Raw genomic sequence first — 19,208 nt, 5'->3', positions numbered from 1 at the left:
AGGAAATTGATTTGTCTGGTTTGTTTTGTTTTTTATACATGGGCTTGTGTCCTCACCCTGGCCCAGGGCTTGGCCTTTTGGGCCATGGGGGGAGGAGCACAGGCAGGAACAGAGGGAGAGTGGGAAGTAGGGTCTCTTAGGTAGCCTTGGTGATGGGAACTACGGATACTGTATCACTCTGGCACAACAGAGCCTGAGCTCTATGATGAGGTCTGGGATGCAGAAGGAGGTGGGGACATGAGGTTTCTGGCCCTAGGAAGAGAGGCATGTGGCAAATGCTTTGGCTACCTGTTGACAGGGGATAAAGATTTTGGTGGGGGGAGAGAATTGGCCCCTCTCCCCCATTTTGGTGGATAAACTGGCCAGTGGAAGGAATAAAGAAATCTGACCCTAATTGTGCAATTTGGAAAGGGAAGGAATTGAAGGGCCTGGCGGCTGGTCAGTCTGTATTTGGAGGAATCCTGAGGACACTGCGTGGACACATGGTGGGAAAAGGAAGGACCAAAGCAACCCCAAGTCAAACGGTCTTGTCTGTACACAGCCCCAAAGGCAGCCGCAGAGGTTGAGGACTGGTACATCAAAGAGGTCACAGACACCTTCGCTTTCACCCAGGTTGTGGATGTAATCGTGGTCTCTAGTGGGGAGGAGAGAGGCTGAGCAGAGGGGCAAACACTTCTGAGGACATCCACTCTTCCAGCAGCCCGGGATTCATGCACTCTCTCGTTGGATCAAACATTTCCGACAGTTCTTTGGGGCATTCCAGTATGCCTGTAGGATCTGGCTTGACTGGCTCAAAAGAGGTAGAAGGGTTGGGCAAGATGGAGCTGCTGTCCAAGGATGCTGAGGACTGGAGTGGCCAGGTGTCAAGTGCAGCAGCAGATGCAGTGCCGAGGGTACCAAGGACACCGGCATCCTTGCTGTCTCTGTCCCAGGACCACTGCTGCTTCCTGTAACTGGGCTGGCTGCTGGCTGCCCAATGGCACTCTGGTCCCGGGTGCTGGTCGGAGTGGAGGGGTGGGGGCTGCTGGGGATTGAGGTCTCCTGGTGCTGAGAGGGTGCTAGTCTCGGTTGTGGGGGGGGAAGGAATGGCTGCCTGGCACTGAAGGAGATCCTTGGCGGAGGCACAGGGACCACCACAGGGGGAGAGCTCCATGCGTCCTTGTTCACCAGCAGCACATCAATGGGGCCGCTGGTACTTCTCAAGTGGATCTGATACTTCTGCACATTTAGGCCCTCAGGGACTGGCACTTCCAGGCTGGTACCTGATGGGGCCCGAATGGCCAACAGAGTGTCCCATGTGAAACATTTACAGATATCCTCATGAGTCACATATGCTAAGCAGTTGTTTTGCACATCCTCAGTGACGTTCCGGATGCTCTGCTGGACCCATACCTTGTGCTGGTCCAGCTCTTGCTCCCGCTGCTGAAGCTCCTCAACTTCAGCCTTCAATTGGATAAGCTTGTCTGCTATTTCCCTAGTGTTACAGCCAGGTCCCACACCCTTCCACTGGATACTGTTCTTAGACTTCCAATCCCTTCCAGGACATTCGTGACGTCATGGATTCTCCGCTTCTGCCCAACAGCCAAGGTGTCTGCTGCCAGTTTCGGGTCGAGGACTCTGTCCTTAGCCTCCTGCGCAGCGACACAAATTTGGTCGTGAGCAGCCCCAGGCTCTTCTCGTGCCGGCCTGGGGTCTCGGGAGGTGGCGGTGCCTGCAGCCCGGACTCCGCCATGGCAGCCTGCCTCCCTAAGCCCAGGCCTGGCCGGCGCCCGCCACCGCCACTTCTGCTTCCACTCACCAGTCTGTATATACTTTTAAATGTACATAATGCCCTAGTTAGAAGGTCTGTTTCCTTGTAAGGTTTGATCCATCTACTGTATTTGTACCCTAAATATCTAGCACATCAAAGCTACTTAATATATGCTTCTTGGCTGACACCAGAAAAAAATTTTTTTTCACTTATTTTTCAATTTGTAAATTGATGGGAAGAATCAAGAGTGGAACACAGAAGTGATAATACTTTAAAGAGACACTAAATCTGATTGTCTTGTGCAGTGCCAAAACCAAACATGTGAAGCTGAGTCACTCAAACCAAGAGGAGATGCCCTCTCCAGAGTAATGCAGTCACTCACTAAAGTACAGCAAGTTCTGGCTAAGTGGTTTTGTTGTTCCCTATGATTTCTGGTTCATCCTTGGCTAAGGGGGTGTCCCAACGCCACAAGCACTTGGGAGACTGTCTCCCAAGACTTAGTTAGGAAGTAAACAACAGATTCTATTTAGAGTCATCTGACTGAACCTGAGAAAGAAGGTTAAATCAGTCACTGTGTGGGGAGGGGGACTGAATTTGCAAAAGAACAAGTCAGTCTAGTCTTTTCTAGGATATTTACTAACTTTACCACAAGTGATAAAATGCTCCCTGATTGGTAGAAATGCTGATGATGTCTCACATTCTCTGGCCAATTGGCAGGTAGGAACATAGCAAAAGTGTGACATAGTCTATATCAGGAATTGTTCATCTTTTTTTTGGGGCAATCTGGTGAAGCCTGTGGACCCCCTCTTAGAATGATGCTTTTAAATAAATAATAAAAGGCATATGACTAATAAGGAAACCAATTATGTTGAAAAGTTGTCGTTCAGTCATTTCAGTCGTGGCTGACTCTCCATGACCCCATTTGGGGTTTTCTCGGCAAAGATGCTAGAGTGGTTTGCCATTTCCTTCTCCAGCTCATTTTACAGATAAAAAAACTGAGGCAAACAGAGTTAAATGAATTGCCCAGGGTCACACAGCTAGAAATGCCTATGAGGCTGGATTTGAACTCAGGAAAATGAGTGTTCTTGACTTCAGGAGAGGCACTCTAGCCACTGTTCCACTTAGCTGCTCTGTGTTGAAATAATGATGCATTTTTTTTCATTCAAGTTCATGGACCCTCTGAAATCTATCCACAGACCTCTCTGTGGATCCCAGTTTAAAGTTCCTGGCACAGGTAAGACACTGGAAGATTTTTACAGACTATTGGGTTCTCCCATAGGTATTTCTCTTTGATCATAAAAAAATCACAGAATGTTGAAGCTGAAAGGAACCTTACAGATTATTAAGTCCAACTCATTTTAAAAATCCAACCCATAAGTGTTTATTTATTAAGGGCCTGCTGGGTGAAGGTCACTGTAGTAGAATACAATGTGGAAATATAGGAAAAAAACAAAATATAGGACCTGTCCTCAAGGAGATCACATTTTACTTGAAGGAAACAATATATAAACAAAGAAGTATATACATGATAATTTGAGGATGAAGATGAGATCACTAATAAATAAGGGGATTAGGAAAGGTTTCATTCCTTCCAGACCCAACTCAAGCACCACCACCTATGTGAAGGTTTTCCTGATCCTTAAAACTGCTAGTCCCCTCCCTCTCAGCCTACCTTATATAGGAGCTCCTTTCTATTTATTCTCTTTATATTTAGTGTTGTATAGAGAGGCATATGGTCTAGTGGAGAGACAGCAGGCCTCATAGCAGGGAAGACCTAGAAAGTCGCCTCTTTTACATAATAGCTATGTGACCATGGGCAGGTATTTTAAGCTTTCAATGTTTTAGGCAAACCTCTAAGACCATAAGTTGCTGCTCAGTAAAGGGAGTTTTGTTTATGCCAATGAAATCACAGGTCCAGTCCCAAATTTATTCTTTATATACTTATCTGTATACTTGTTATCTCCCCAGATAGAATGTAAGCTTTTTGTGAGTAGGGGTCATTTTACTCATTGTGTTTGTATCCGTGGCTCCTCACACAATATCTGGAACATAGCAAGTGCTTAATCCATACTTAGCGATTGAGTGAAAGTAAGTAATGTGCAATAAGCCTGGAAAAATAGATTGCAGCCAGACTTTGAAGGGCTTTAAATGTCAAGCTGAGGAGTTTTTATTGTATTCTAGTGGCATTAGAACTCTGAATTAGGGGAGTGACTTGGTCAGAAGTATGTTTTAGGGAGATTATGTTGCCAGAAAGATGGTTTGGAGAAGGGAAGAGATTGGAAGCTAGGAGTCCAATTAGGAGACTGTTGCAATGGTTTGTTATCCTTCATTCTCAAAGAGGACCAAAATGACATCACTATGTTGGAGTCAAGGGTACAGTGTGTATATCTGTGGCTGATCAGACCAATGTGAGTTCAGCATGCTCTATCACAGGTGGAGCAAAAATAGTCCATATGAACATTTGGAGTGGAGATGTCTAAATTTGCACATCTCATGTTTCTTTTGAACTACTACAGTTCTTCTCTGCTCATAGGGCACAGAGCCTTCTTTGATGTAGGCATGCCATGCTGATCTATCGATAGTTTAGCAAGAGATGATGAGGGACTGAACCAGGGTAGTGGCTGAAGAAAACGAGACCCAAAGAGGTAATGCCAAGTTGTTTAGAATCACGCAGAAAGTAAAGAGTACAGCTGAGACTCAAATCCAGATTTTCTGACACCAAGTTTAAGTTCTTTAGAGCCACAGGTGATCTCAGAGTTACATTCAGGTAAAAGCCTGTGAGGAAAACAGGATGCCTTGTGAACTTCGGGGTTGATGGGTTGAATTAGTCTTTTAACTGAGAGACAGGACAAAAATATCTTTTGAGTTGTTTTCCTCTCTGCCACTTGAACGTGGGGTGTTAAGGTAGCTGATATCTTTTTGGGCAGTGATTAAGTAGGAAATGTGGATGGAAAGCTAAAAGCCTTTCAGAAATTAAGAGGCTTCTTGATTTTGGGGGAAGAAGCATGACCTCAGGCCTTGGCTCCCAGGAAACTGAATCCCAATTCAACAGGAGGGTGTTCTTGTGTGTAAGAGGATGCCATTTTGGGGTAGACCAGAATGGCAACAGCATGACTGAGCATAGATTTCATTTATGTGACTACTTCTCCTCCTATGTGATTCTTGTCCATGTCTTCTCATAGAGTGTTCAATGGGCTAGGGACCTTCCTCAACGAATTGATCAGCTAGTATTTATTAATCATTCCTAGGTGCCAGGCACTGTGCTGGGTGCTAGGCAGACACATACAGAGAGTTAAACAATCCCTACTTAAAATGAGCTTATATCCTAATGAGGGATACAAGTCATATGAAAATATATACAGTATCCTTCCCCCCATATTCTCTGTTTTATCTAGTGGTTTACACTATATGAATAACTGTAGGCATTTCCCTAAGAATTGTGTGAGAAACAACTTGTGACTTTCACTGAGCATTAATCTGTCCCAGCCCTAGTTAGTTGTAGGTTTTTGTTGTCATTCCCAGTTCTTCCTCTACTTCTCAAATCAGACTTCTAAATTATGTTTCCCTTCAGCCCTCTGAGGTGGCCAGTAGCACTTTTTCCATGAGAGAAGTATATTGGTACCAAAAAATTATTTTATACAGCTAGAAAAAATAACAGTAAAATTCACCTGGAAGAACAAAAGGTCCGGAATATCAAGGGAATTAATGAAAAGAAATGCTAGGGAAGGTGGCCTTGCCATACCAGATCTTAAATTGTATTACTAAGCAGCAATCATCAAAACTACTTGGTACTGGCTAAGAAATAGAGTGGTAGATCAGTGGAATAGATTAGGTACACAAGACACAGTAGTCACTGACTATAGTAATCTACTGTTTGATAAACCCAAAGACTCCAGCTTTGGGGATGAGAAGTATATTGGAAATTTATACTTTTTTTGTATAACCGTGGGTCCAAAGGGTTACTTTGGAAATAAATGCTGTTATTCATCAGTTATGCTTCTAAAATACACTAAGATTCTTTTTGTCTAAGGCCATGTGTTCTAAAACAGGGGATTATAAGTATAGACAAAATAACTTCTCAGGAGAGTTTGGGACAAAATTGAGATCTCAGCACGATGTTACTCATTGTTCTTAGATGATTTTATTGTTGGTCATTCATTGCATATAACATAACCAAACTTGTGACTTGAAGGGCAAGTGAGATGTGCTGGGGTAGAATCCAGTTTTCTTAATGTCTGTTCCTCTACAATCACTTAAATGTTTTATCTTTATATGCGAAACACCTTGTACTTTGTATGGCTATAGCAGGGAGATCAGCTGTCAGTGTACCAAGTAGTACCAACTTTTGCAGAGCCTTCCCTGCTTGGTTTCTTCCTTCACTTTAGCACCTAACCCCTATATAATCCACCAGCTTCTGTCTTAAGCCAGGAATGCCTTTTTTGTCTGTGTTTAAATTGGGGTTCCCTGTTGCTGTGATATGTTGAATAAAATGTTGATGGTTGTTAAATACAAGGTTTCATGCAGAAAATGGTGCCTGAGTTTCATCACAAAGGAAGAGAAAGGTTATAAGGCAGAGGAAAGGAAGGAGTGCATCCCCGGCATAGGGGACAGCCAGTGCAAAGGCATGGAAATGGGAAATGAAGGATCATGTATGAAGAACAGAGGGAAGGCCAGTTTGGATGGATCAGACTGTGATCTCTTGATGTTTCACGGCCCATAGCAGGCACTTAATAAATGCCTGTTTCCTTATTTCTTTTCTACTCAAGTCCACGATCCATCTCTTCAGTGCTCCTTGCATCACCTGTAACTTTAATTCTTTGGAGATGGTGGTATTCCATGTTTTACAGTTAAAGAGCATTACTAGAAGGATATTGGTGTTAAAAAAATGAGCCTTTGTTCAAAAGAGATGTTTGGGTCTTTTTTCAGAGAATGTTAGCTAGAGAATAATGACAGCCAGCATTTCGGTAGCTCAAGCTTGATTAATTACTTTACATATACAAGGGATCCTAAAAGTCTTAGTGCAGTTAAGACATCAAACCCAGATCTTTCCAGACCCCAAGCACAGGCTGCTTCCACACTATCCTACACTGTCACTCTTAGGAATTTCAGGTACTGTTTTGACTATACTGCATTAGAATCACTTATATGAACTTTTAATTGGCTATAACACAATTCTTGATATTTCAGAATATTGCTCATTTCCACTGTGAATAAACCATAGGAAAACACACACACACACACACACACACACACGTGTTATCTGGATTATGTATGGCTTCAGGATGAGATAAAAGGAAGCACATGCAATAAAACTAGTAACAGTTTGCTGCTACAGAGGCAGGAACAAAAGGGGCAAGAGGCCAATAGGAGATCCTATCTCTGAATCATCCAAGTAAGCTCAAGGACCAAGGTCATGTAGAAAGTTCAGTGCCTTGAGATTTAGGAGATTAGGAAAGTTTAGAAACTTTAGAATAAAATAAGAAGAAAACTACTAGTCTGAAATAAAAGGTCACCAGAAACAGTTCTCAGAAAGAGCATGACCCATAGTTTAGGACACTATATTTTACAGAGCTTTAATGAGCTTAATCTGAAGCCCTTTCCTATTAGCACCTGCTGCCCCTAGCAACCCTACCAGCTTAGGCTAAGCCTGGGATTCCTTCCCATCATTCACAGCCTTTTTAACATCTCACTTAGGCTCAGACTCACAGAGAGGTACACAAATTCAAACACAGGACCAGTTGATAAAGGAAAACCACTGTAAGGAATGAGTTTCTGGGAGAACATTATTATCATTTTACATTATCTTATCATTCAAAAGGATAGAGGTTTCAGAGATTTGGATTTGGGAATCATGGTAGGTGATCATAGACTGTGGTGGAAGGGACCTCAGTGGCATCTAGTCCAACCCCGTCATTTTACAGATAAGGAAAATGAGGCTGGGGCGGGGGAAGGGCTAAGTGTCCTGTGAACATACTACTCTGTTGGAGGCAGCTTGTCTCTGATTTCAGAGTTAGCACTCTTAGCACTGTTCCAGGTAGATAAGAAATGAGGTTATTCAGGAAGAAAGCAGAGACAATGAAGAGAACAGGGTTAAATGAGAATAATGTATGTGAAATATTTCAAAAACTGTGAAGAGCACTACATAAGATATAGTTACAATTATTTTCAAAAGAGGATCTGAGGAAAAAGAGACACCTCTCCCATTTCCAAATCCTCAATGACTATAACATGCCACATGAAGTTTTTTTTTTCTAATTAGTCTCATTTTCTGAGCTGTCAACACCAGCAGTTTCTGCTTCTTGAGATTTTTTTTAAATCATCTTCACAGACTTTAAAAGCCTAAAAGTTTGCTATTTAAGTATTTCTCTTCTTTTATGTTAATTTATTTCTTAATTTGGTTGTGTTTTCAGATATAGACTAATTTCTTTCATATGCCTTTGTTAATCACAGAATAATGAGTGTAGGAGTAGGAGAATCCAGCTGGGCACTGAGTCCTGGAAATGAATTGTGAGAACTCTCACCTGGGCTATACAATAAGGAGACTATTTCGGCACAGATTGTGTTGAGAAACTGTGTTAAACCTATAAGATTTGAGTGTCTTCAGAGATGAAATAGTTTAATCCTAAAAATTCAGTAGGTCAAAGAATAAATAGAAACAATAGATAATTTCATCAAAGAAAATGATGAGACAACATGCAAACCCTTTTGGGATACAAAGAAATTCTCCCACACACCTACATCAGCAAAACCCTGAAGTTTCCTCCAGACTGTATAATGATCAAGAAATACAATGAGAAGATACAGCAAGTGACTTTTTCCTCCCCAAAACCACACAAGTTATCGAGAAGCCCAAGGGCAACAGGAAAGGAGACTTCTTCAGCAAAGCCAGTACCAGCACAACCACTGATGAGATATGCTTTACTAAGAGCAGAGAGCTCCCATGAGAGTGCCAGGATAGGTAACTTGGAAGCTGCAGGGAGCAACAGCAAGAGGCTGGACCATTTGGTGTCACAGTACCAAGGCCAGGACAACCCAAAGGTTCAGAGCCCTGTCCTGAGACACCAGAGATCCACCACTGTGAAACTCACAAAGTGGGGAGGGCCAAACCCCACAAGGTAGAAACGAGTGCAAGAATCTAGGGGTTCAGGGTGAGTCCAAAGAGGCTGAGCATTCTATCTAAAAGTACAAAGGGGGCAGAGCCTGACCTTGGCACAAGGTCTTACTGGAGGAACTGCCAAGATGAATGAATCAAAGAAAACACTGAATGGTACCAAAAATTATTATTTTGTGTGTATGGGAATATTCTTATTGGTGTTAAAATTTATTATTTAAAAAAATTACAAAACAATAGGAAAAATTGAAGTGGAAGCAGCTTTGGGGGAAAGACAAAAAGTTCAATTTGTGATGTCTTCAATGATGTTCAATTAAAATTAAACAAAACAGTTAATAACTTCAGAAAAGAAATAGGATAAAATAAGCTCATAAAATCATTAGCCTTTCTGGTGGCAAAGAATTGGAAACTGAGGGGATGCCCATCAGTTGGGGAATGGCTGAACAAGTTGTGGTATATGAATGTAATGGAATACTATTGTGCTGTAAGAAATGATGAGCAAGAAGATTTCAGAAAGACCCGGAAGGACTTGAATGTCCTGATGCTGAATGAGGGGTGCAGAACCAGAGAACATCATACACAGTAACAGCCACAGTGTGTGATGACTAACTCTGATAGACTTATCTCTTCTTAGCAATGGCAGGATCTAAGACAACTCCAAAGGACTCATGATGGAAAACACTGTCCGCATCCAGAAAAAGAACTATGGAGTCTCAAAGCAGATTGAAGCAGACTATTTGCTCTGTCTCTTTTTTCTGTTTCTTCTTTCTTGTGGCTTCTCCCATTGGTCCTAATTCTTCTTTACAACATGACTAATATGAAAATATGTTTAATATGAATGTATATGTAGAGCCTATGTCAAATTACATGCTGCCTTGGGATGGGGGGAGGGGAGAGATGGGGAGAAAGTTTGGAATTCAAAATTTTATAGAAGTGAATGTTGAAAACTAAAAATAAATAGATTTATAAAAAAAAATTGGCCTTTATATATTAACAAAAATCAGCAGGAAGAGATATAAAAAAGCAATTCCTTGCAAAATAACTATAATATATAAAATATTTTGGAGTCCAATTACAAATATATATATAGAAATTACATGAATATAAATACAAAACACTTTACAAAAATAGAGACCTAAATAATTGTGTATGGTTGGGCCATACTGATATAATAAAAATGAAAATGCTACCTAAATTAATTTGCAAATTCAGTTCCATACCAATAAAATTACCAAATGGTTACTTTATAGAACTAGGAAAAAATACTAATGAAACTCATTTGGAAGAACATTTGGGTTATGAAGAGGTAGTTCTCAAAAGAAGGAAGGCAAGCTGTCAATAACTTATGAAAAAATTCTCCATAGCACTAAGAATAAGATAAATGTAGATTAAAAGAGCTCTGAAAGTCTACCTCACATCTATCAGATTTGCAAAAATGACAAAAACAAAAAAATGACAGCTTTTGAAAGGGCAGGGTGGTGGTAGTGGTGGGGGGCAGTTAATGAGGCACAGGCACCACTAAAGTACTGCTGATACAACTGTGCAGTGGCCCAACCATTCCAGAAAGCAATCTGAAACTATTCCCTCACAGTTACTCATCTGTGCATACCCTTTGACCCAGCATTATCAATTCTAGGCTTACAGCACAAAAAAGATAAAAGGATCCATATATACAAAAATATTTATATTTGCAACGCTTTGTAGTATATCAAATAGTTATTTGTTTCTGTCTTTTGACCATTTATGTGTTGAGGAATGGCTTTTGGCCAAATACAGAGACATATAGATATATAGATCTATACACAGAGAGATATCTAGATCTCCATTGACATAGATATCTTTAAGATCTCTTACTATTTTGGCATAGTCAGCCAGGAACACTATGTAAGTTGCTCTTTCTTTAACTTTGCACATACAGGCATTGAGTGTGCTTTGGAAGATTGACCCCCAAAGCATTTTGTGCATTTCTAGTTATTTTAAATGAGATGCCTCTATTATAGAGAAATCCTGTTGTTTGTTTACTAGCTTATAACTTTGCTAAAGCTGTGAATTTTCTCAATTAGCTTCTTTGCTGATTCCTTAAGATTTTCTAAGTAAACCATCACATCATCTAAAAAGAGGGATGATTTTTTCTCCTCCTTTCCTAGCTTAGTGCCTTTAATTTCTTTCTTATCTTATTGCTAGCATTTCTAGAACTATATCAAATAATAGCAAGGCAGCCTTGCTTTATTCTTGCATTTATAGGGAAAGCTCCTAATATTTTCCCCATTGCATATATGTTTGGTTTTGGTTTTGGATGGATACTTTTTGTTACACAGTAAAATAAGGTCTCTCTATCCTGGAGTTAACTTTTTTTTTTTAAATCATGGATCCCTTCAGCAGTTTGGTAAAACACACAGATCCCTTCTCAGAATAATGTTTGTAACTGCATAAAATAAAATACATAGAAATCAAAAGATTACAAAGGAAACCAATTATATGCAAATATAGCTATCAAATTTTTTTTTAAAAAAGTTCATGAACCTCAAGTTAGAAACCCCTTCTCCACGCCTATACTTTGTAGGATTTTTAGCATAACTGAGCATTATACTTTGTCAGCAGAATTTTCTGTGTCTGTTGAGATAATTAATAGTTGAGACTAGTCATAGTGATACTAAAAATTGAAAGAAAGAAAATAGCATCAATGAACCATTAAAAAAGTAAACAGAAAAGAACAGTAGACATTTCAGAAGGAGACAAATAAGGAAGGCAAGAAAAAAATCAAAAACAAAATTCAAGCAGAATGTAGTGGAAATTCAGTTTTATTACACAGCTCTTATTGAGTTCATAATAATAAAAAGGAAAAAAAAGAAAAAAAAGCTGCATCTAACTTAAGAAACTGAACATACTTCTTAAGCCAACTTTCTTTAGTTATTATATATTTTTATATATGGTAATAAATAATATATAATTATGTTATTTAGTTATTATATATCTTCTTTATTATTGCTTTTCCAGACTCCTTCCTCTAGGGAAGCAAACACAGGTAGAGATCTGCCGAAGCTCTGAAAGGTAGGCAGACCCTGGGATGTGTTTCAGAGCACAATCATATCACATGAGTTGGAATGGTCCCCTAGTGGCCATCTATTCCATCCTACACCTAAACAGGAATTCATTTTATGTTATATCCCACAAGCAGTGGTCCATGCTCTTTCAGCCTGGCTATCTGATCTGCTCCTGTTGCTAAATCCTCCAATTCCAGAAACCAAAGGGATGCATGAACTTGGGAACTTTCACCTCAAATTTGGACTGCTGTGATTGGTGAGACCTCATTCATGCCCAACCCAATCAAGTTCTTTCACAAAGGACATTTTTCTGACCTGATGACATCATTGCCCCACCTCTTTGGAGCTGTGATCCAGTCAACACTGTACCATTGCTTTGGGAAAGGGTATGTCTCTGATAGCCCTATTTTTCCTGGGTGTTCAGGTCTGTAAACTTAGAGAAGGATTGTTATTTATCCTTGGTTCTAGAAGAGGACCATGACATCAGGAAGATGATGCCATGACTTGCAAGTGAAGTGGATTTAAGTGAGGGAGGGGTGTGCAAAGTCACCAGCCTCAGTCTCTCCTCCAGACCATCTGGGTCCAGTGGCAAGATATAGATCAGGACAACTTGAGATGGCCCTGGATGCAGTGGGAGACCTTGGCCTTTTTGAGTTAAGGTCTTTCCCAGGTCTCAGCGGAAGGACAGGCTCAACTCACACATGGCAATGAATAACTAGGAGCTGAGTACTGTGGCAGAGGCTTTTGGGGACTATCTCAATTCAACTCAATAAGTGAATAAATATTTATTGACTTCCTGCTGAATGCCATGGGAGACACAAAGATAAAAACAATTCACGTTCATAGGTTCACAAAACACTTTCTAGTAACTCTAAAAGAGGTGAAGTGCCTTGCTTATGGTGAAGTGGTAGAGCTGGGGCCTATCCCAAGACTCCAGGCCCTTTCTGTTCTGTCCTATGATCTCTGGATGGGTCCTCCCAGCCCATAAGGAATTTACAAGGTAGTAGAGGAGATAAGGCCTGCATGCAAATAACTATGATGTAAAAGAAGCATGAGAGAGGTACAAAGTACTAAACATGAGGTTTATAGACCTGGCAGCTGTTTAAGAAATCATTCTTAAGAGTCTTTATTTTTGAAGTGAATTGTGACTGATGAAGATCTCCTATTAGAAATGGAATAGGTCCTTAAAAAATGGGATAGGCTTTCTACTTTCTCCGATTATCTACAAATAGAGAATCTATCCGAATGTCCCCATTAAGATTCTTTTAAGTTCCAGGAGTCCAACTTAAGAGTCACTAAGGAACCAGAAAGACAAAGCCCCGCCAGTTACTAGCTATAAGTTCCTTGAAAGAAGGAGCTTTCCCTGTTTGTCTTGGCATTCCCACCACCTCCAATGTTGTCTTGCACATAGCAGACACCTACTATTTGTTGCGTTGTAGTGAAATTCATCTGAGCATGAGTTTTCTACCATATGTCAAAGAGAAATATCATGCTGGGTTGTTTTGAGGATAAAATGATAAAACCAAAGTGAAAGTTCTTAAGCTGTAAAATGCTGTATAAACACATAACTATTAAGTAATATAAATCAAACTACTTTTATTATTGCCAGTGACTAGATATAGTTTCTGTTTCCCACATCATCCTGACCAGTTGTTTATATTGCAAAGCAGTATCTTGCAGAAACCACTAGAGGGCAATACAATAAGATGTAAAAATGGCAAAAGTTCTCTAGTTTTCATTAGAAAGGTACTGTCAAAGCTCAATTCTTTGCAGCATTGAAAAAGAGAGACTAGATTGATTCTAGTGTAGTTCTTTCCCAGAGGTTTCTTTGAATTTTCTCAGAATGGGATGACAGTAAGAAAGTAAGTGAAAGAAATCCTTGAGCCAACTTAATGGAAACATGAGACTGAATGAAGGAAAACTCCTGTGATAGAAAACCTTAGAGAAGCAAAGGTAAAATGACTCCAAGGGCAGAGAAATGAGGAAAAAAAAAGGCATCCTATCATACTCATTCCGCCTTTACATTTTGATAAATGCAACTTCCCTCATCTGGAAGTGCCTCCCTCTTCCCTGACAGCAGAGACAGGGTTTTGTTTTTCGGTTTTTTGTGTTTTTTGCCGTTCTTTGTATACTCAGAGCTTAGCACAGCGTATGCCACATAGTAAATCTTGTTGATTAGACTTTCTCTCCACTCATCCAAATGCTACTCCTCTTAAGGGTTCAATTGAAGACATTTCCTTCATTAGGTTTTTCTGATTGTCCTAGCTACAATGTTCTCTTCCTTATCTGATGTTCTACAACATTTATTATCTCTCTATCTCTCTCTCTATCTGTGTATGTATATATGTACATACTTATGTAAGTATGCATTTATGTAGTACGCACATACATTTTAAGAGGCAGCCTAACTTAGTGAAAAGAACCATAGACTTCAACTAAAGGGATTTGGGCTCAAATCTCAATACTTATATTCAAAGGATGCTATAAAGAAACTGCTTCATAAATTCCTCGTTACATCTTCTGCCCCTATATGTTCACTTAAACCATCCCCCATGCATGAAATTTACTCACTCTTCGCCTCTGCCTTTCAGAATCTTTATCTTCCTTCAAGATTCAACTCCGATGCTGCATCCTGAGAAGTCTTCCCTGAATCCTCCCTTCTCCCCTGCCCTAATTACTAGTGCTTTATCTCTTCTCAAATACTCCCGGCATTCTTCAATCATTCCTTTATTCCTCCTCCCTCCTTACCCTATATTATACTTAGCGGTGTTCCAGTTGAATACTCCCACTAGAATGTATGACAGGTATTGTATCTCCAATGCCTAACATAGTTCTTTGTTACAGTAAGATTTAAGAAAGAAGGAAGAAAATAAGCATTTATTATTAACTATTTATATTAGAATTTATCATTAACTACGTGTTAGCCACTGTGTTAAGCACTTTACGAATATTATTTCATTTGATTCTTTACAACAGCCCTGTGAGGTAGGTGCTATTATTACCCCTGCTTTATAGTTGAAGAAAATGAAGCAGAGAAAGTGATTTGCTCAAGGTCACACAACTATTAAATATCTGAGGCAGGATTTAAACTAAGGTCTTCCTGATTCCAGGCCTAGTACTCTATCCATTGAGCCACCCAGCTGAGAGCAGCTAGGTAGCTCCAAATAGTCAACAAATATTTAAGCAAATTAAGCCTTTTAAAAATACCATATAAATAATAACAAAATAAATAAGAATAGAAAATAAAAGACCTTATTATTTGCTGCTTTGTATTTTTCTCCATTCATTTCAAGTATGTGGAAAGAACACCGGTTCCGAGGCCCTAGGTTTAAATCCCACCCCTACCGCTCACTCCTATGTGACCTTGGGCAAGTCACTGAACCTCCTACAGCCTAAGTTACCTCATCTGTAAAGTGAGGAGGTTAGCCTAGGTGGCCTTGGAATTAAGCTAGATGATCTTCTAGTTCTCTGAAGTGTGAAGCATTAGAGCCGAGTAGCCTAAAGTCTCTTCCATCATCTCTACCGGTCTCCAGCTGATGGCCTCACGTACCTGCAATCAGATATTCCTTTTTTCCTCCAGTGTCCAATGAGACTCCACATACTGCTGAGGATGGAGCAGTATAAATAAACTCGATATCCTTATCAGGTCCTTTAAACATCTGAAGGAAAAAAAAAGAGAATGAAAAAAGGCAAAGCTTTGAGAGGGACTGCTCAGTCCTCCTTCCAAAGAAACTCATCAGAGACTTCTCTATCCACCCATGATGGGGTAGCCCAATACTCCCCAATTTGCCCTTTCATCACAATTGGTATTTTACTTTAAGAAAATAAGATTTAAAAGAAATATAACTTATAAAATAGGATTACAAAATTAAGGGGTGAACATTACTGAGACACACAATGGATTTACTCACAGGTTTTGAGATTTTTCTAGTAGGTTTGAAGTACACACTTATGGACTATTAATTAGCTATTATTTAGGAATTTAACAAGCGGTAGGGTAGATAAACTAAAAAAAAAAGAATGTATAGATGATTGAACAAAGTTAGAAAAAATATCTCTGAAATGATCATTTAACCAATGGGAAAATATTAATAGCTAGCATTTACATGGTGCTTTAAGGTTCACAAAGACCTTTCCATTATGTGTCTCATTTGATCCTTACAGCAACCATGTGAATTAACTGGTATTATTATCCCCATTTTAAAGGAGGAAACAGATTAAGAGAAGTCAAAGAAATTTACATGATAATTTTATTGTATATTTGAAAGGAATAGCAATTTAGTTTCACGTGTAATCATCTTTTTTATTGTACTTTGTTACAGAAATGCTTGCTTTATTCCATAAATATGTATTAATGTAATAAAAAAAAGGAAAAAATAGAGAGAATTTTTTTTAAAAAGAGAGAAATCAAAGATGAGGAAACTGAGATGAACTCTGCTTAGGGTCACAGACCTAATAAGTAAACCTGTCTGAGGCAGGATTCAAACTCAGGTGTTGTTTCTGACTCCAAGTTTATACAGCTGCTTCAAATAGGATTTGATGTATAAAACGTTAAAGCAAAAGAATAACCAGGAATGTTGGGACTGGGCAAGGAGCCTTACCTGAGGGATGTGGCCACCAGGGGGAGGAAGCATACATCACAAGGTTCTTAAGTTACTTAGGGAATGGGTGGGTAATTCTGAGAAGGCAGAGGGAGGGAGAGGGAAGGGCTGGGAGGAGCTGGGGATATGGTCTCTGGTTGGGAGGAAGCACATTCAGGGACAACATCCTCAGTCCCCTGAGAATTTAGGTGCCATCCCTGGTCACCCTGTCCTAGTTACAGCTTTGATTTATGCCATGTTCCAGGGATACAGTTACAGTTTAAAGTGAGGCAAACCTGTACAAAGAGAACAGATCCTTCTTTTGGCATCATAGTTATAGGTCCTGCTGCAAAAACATCCATGTTGCCCAACACTGAGACATAACAAAAGGAAGGGATGTAAATTCTGTTCGAGCAGTCCTGTGGCACAAGGATTTCGGAGTGGGGGGTAGACTGAGGCAGAAAGAAGCAGAGAGATTGTCCTGGAGTCGTCCAAGAGATGAGCTCTATGTGGAGCATCCAAAACTTTCATGTGATGGTCACAGCTGTATTCTACAGATGCAGAACTGGAGCCATCATTGGCGTTTGTCATGAAACTTTTATGAACTAAAACTGCTACGATTTCTTTCTCATCCTGTTAGGTGGGTGGCTACGTAGAGCGGTGGATGGGAGTTGAGCCTGGAGTCAGAAAGACCCAAGTACACATCTGGCCTCAGACACTAGCCGTGTGACCCTGGGCAAGTCATTTCACCTCTGTTTACCTCAGTTTCCTCATCTGTACTTTGAGGATTATACACCTATATCCCAGGGTTGTCATGAGGATCGAATGAGATAATGATTACAATGCACTTAGTAAACATAAACAGAGCTATTTTTATTTACTATCTTTGTTGTTGCTCAGTTGTTTTTAGTCCTGTCTGACTCTTCTTACCCCATTTGGGGTTTTCTCGGCAAAGATACTGGAGCAGTTTGCCATTTCCTTCTCCACCTCATTTTACAGATGAGAAAACTGAGGCAAGCAGGGCTAAGCAACTTGCCCAGGGTCACACGGCTAGTAAGTGTCTGAGGCTGGATCTGACCTCAGGAAGATGAGTCTCTCTGAGTTCAAGCCTGGCGGGTGCTCTGTCCATTGCGCCACAAGGTTCTAACCACGTTCAGCACTAATTCTAAATTGATAATAGATCCTATTATGTAATCAGAATCACAGTATCTCAGAGGCCACTCAGTTTAAGTCACACCTGAACAAAAAAATCTCCTTGAGAACACACCTGAAAAGTACCCAGTCCTTGCTTGAAGGCCTCCAGTGAGGGGGGAGTCTACTGCCTCCCAAGGAAGCACACAAAGCTTTTGACAGCTCAGCGTTGCGGGGCTTAGAATGTTACACTTAGAGCCAGGAAGAGCTAAGTGCCTCATGCTCTTACTAGCTTGTGTGGCCCCAGGTAAGTCAGTCAACCTAAACCTCTCCTAGCCTCAGTTCCCTCATCTTTAAAATGTGAACAATACTAGAACCTATCTCACAGGGTTGTTGGGAGGATGAAACGAGAGAGCATATGAAAAGAGCCTGGCAAACCTTAAAGTGCTGTATAAATACTAGCTATTACCTACGTCATACCTACTTGTTAATGGATGATTGAATGAATTTAGAACAAAATTATTTCTGGAACGATCATTTAACCAATGGGAAAAATGATAACAGTAGCTAGGAGGTTTTCCCTGAAATTGAGCCTAAAGCTGCTTGTTTGCAGTTTTGCTCCTAGTCCTACTCTCTGAGGCCAAGCAGAGGAAATCTGTCTAGCCAATCTTTAACATATAATGCTGATAGCATGTCGTCTGCAAACATTATGACCTTCATTCATAGAATACCTCCATGAGGTCAGGAAGAAAAGAGATTCTCCTTCCTACTTTATGAATGAACTAAGCTAGGGACAAACTTTATTGTTTTATGGTTTTATAAGCTTCTCGTAAGAGTATTTGTTTAATTTATTATTATGATTATTGATTTCTTTTCCACTCTATAGACTCCTAGTATCATATCTCCGTCTCACCTCCTTTTGGTTTATCTATTTATTTAGAGGCCATCTAGGTTAAGTGGCTTGTCCACGGTCACACAACTAGTAAGTGTCAAGAGGCCAAATTTGAACTCAGGTCCTCCTGACTCCAGGGCTGGTGCTCTACCTACTGCATCACTTAGCTCCCCTCCCTTTTTTTTTTTTAAACAAATATGATCTCACAACCATCTCATCATAATAACCACCAGTGCTAGCACTCTCACTTCGATACCTCTCAACTGCTTCAAACCGAACACGTCCATTCGGTTCAAATGAGAGTCATCTTCTTTCCCCACCTCCACAAAATAACTCTCCCAATTTTCCTGTCTCTGTTAACGCCATCATCGTTCTGTCATCCAGTCCAAAAACCCCACAGTCATCTTTGGCGGCTCGCACTTCTTTATTCTCTAGATCTTGTCATTTCCCAGGTCCTGTCGATTTTTACTTCAAAATGTTTCTCCCATTCACCTCTTCATCTTCATTATCAGTTCAGACTGCTTGCTACGTGGTGCAGTGGATGGAGAGCTGGGTCTGGAGTCAGGAAGACCAAAGGTCAAATCCTGCCTCAGACACTCACTAGATCCGTGACTCTGGGCGAGTCGCTTAACCTCTGTTGGTCTCGGTTTTCTCAAATGTCATGTGGGATGATAATAACACCTGCCCCAAAGCATTGAGG

At 40.3% G+C, this 19,208-nt stretch overlaps 1 protein-coding gene across 1 annotated transcript in view; it reads right to left on the bottom strand.

Moving 5' to 3' along the window:
- Positions 1–19,208, bottom strand: part of TIMP2 (TIMP metallopeptidase inhibitor 2) — a 94,795-nt gene that overhangs the window by 12,911 nt on the left and 62,676 nt on the right. Inside the window, exon 4 of the mRNA XM_036756779.1 lies at positions 15,456–15,564. Within this exon, the coding sequence (XP_036612674.1) occupies positions 15,456–15,564 (109 nt within the window). The remainder of the gene's footprint in view (positions 1–15,455; positions 15,565–19,208) is intronic.

This window comes from Trichosurus vulpecula, chromosome 4 (assembly GCF_011100635.1).
Source record: "Trichosurus vulpecula isolate mTriVul1 chromosome 4, mTriVul1.pri, whole genome shotgun sequence".
NCBI classification, from domain to species: domain Eukaryota; kingdom Metazoa; phylum Chordata; class Mammalia; order Diprotodontia; family Phalangeridae; genus Trichosurus; species Trichosurus vulpecula.
The sequence above is the reverse complement of the archived record's forward strand: the minus strand, read 5'-3'. Positions and strand labels throughout refer to the sequence as shown.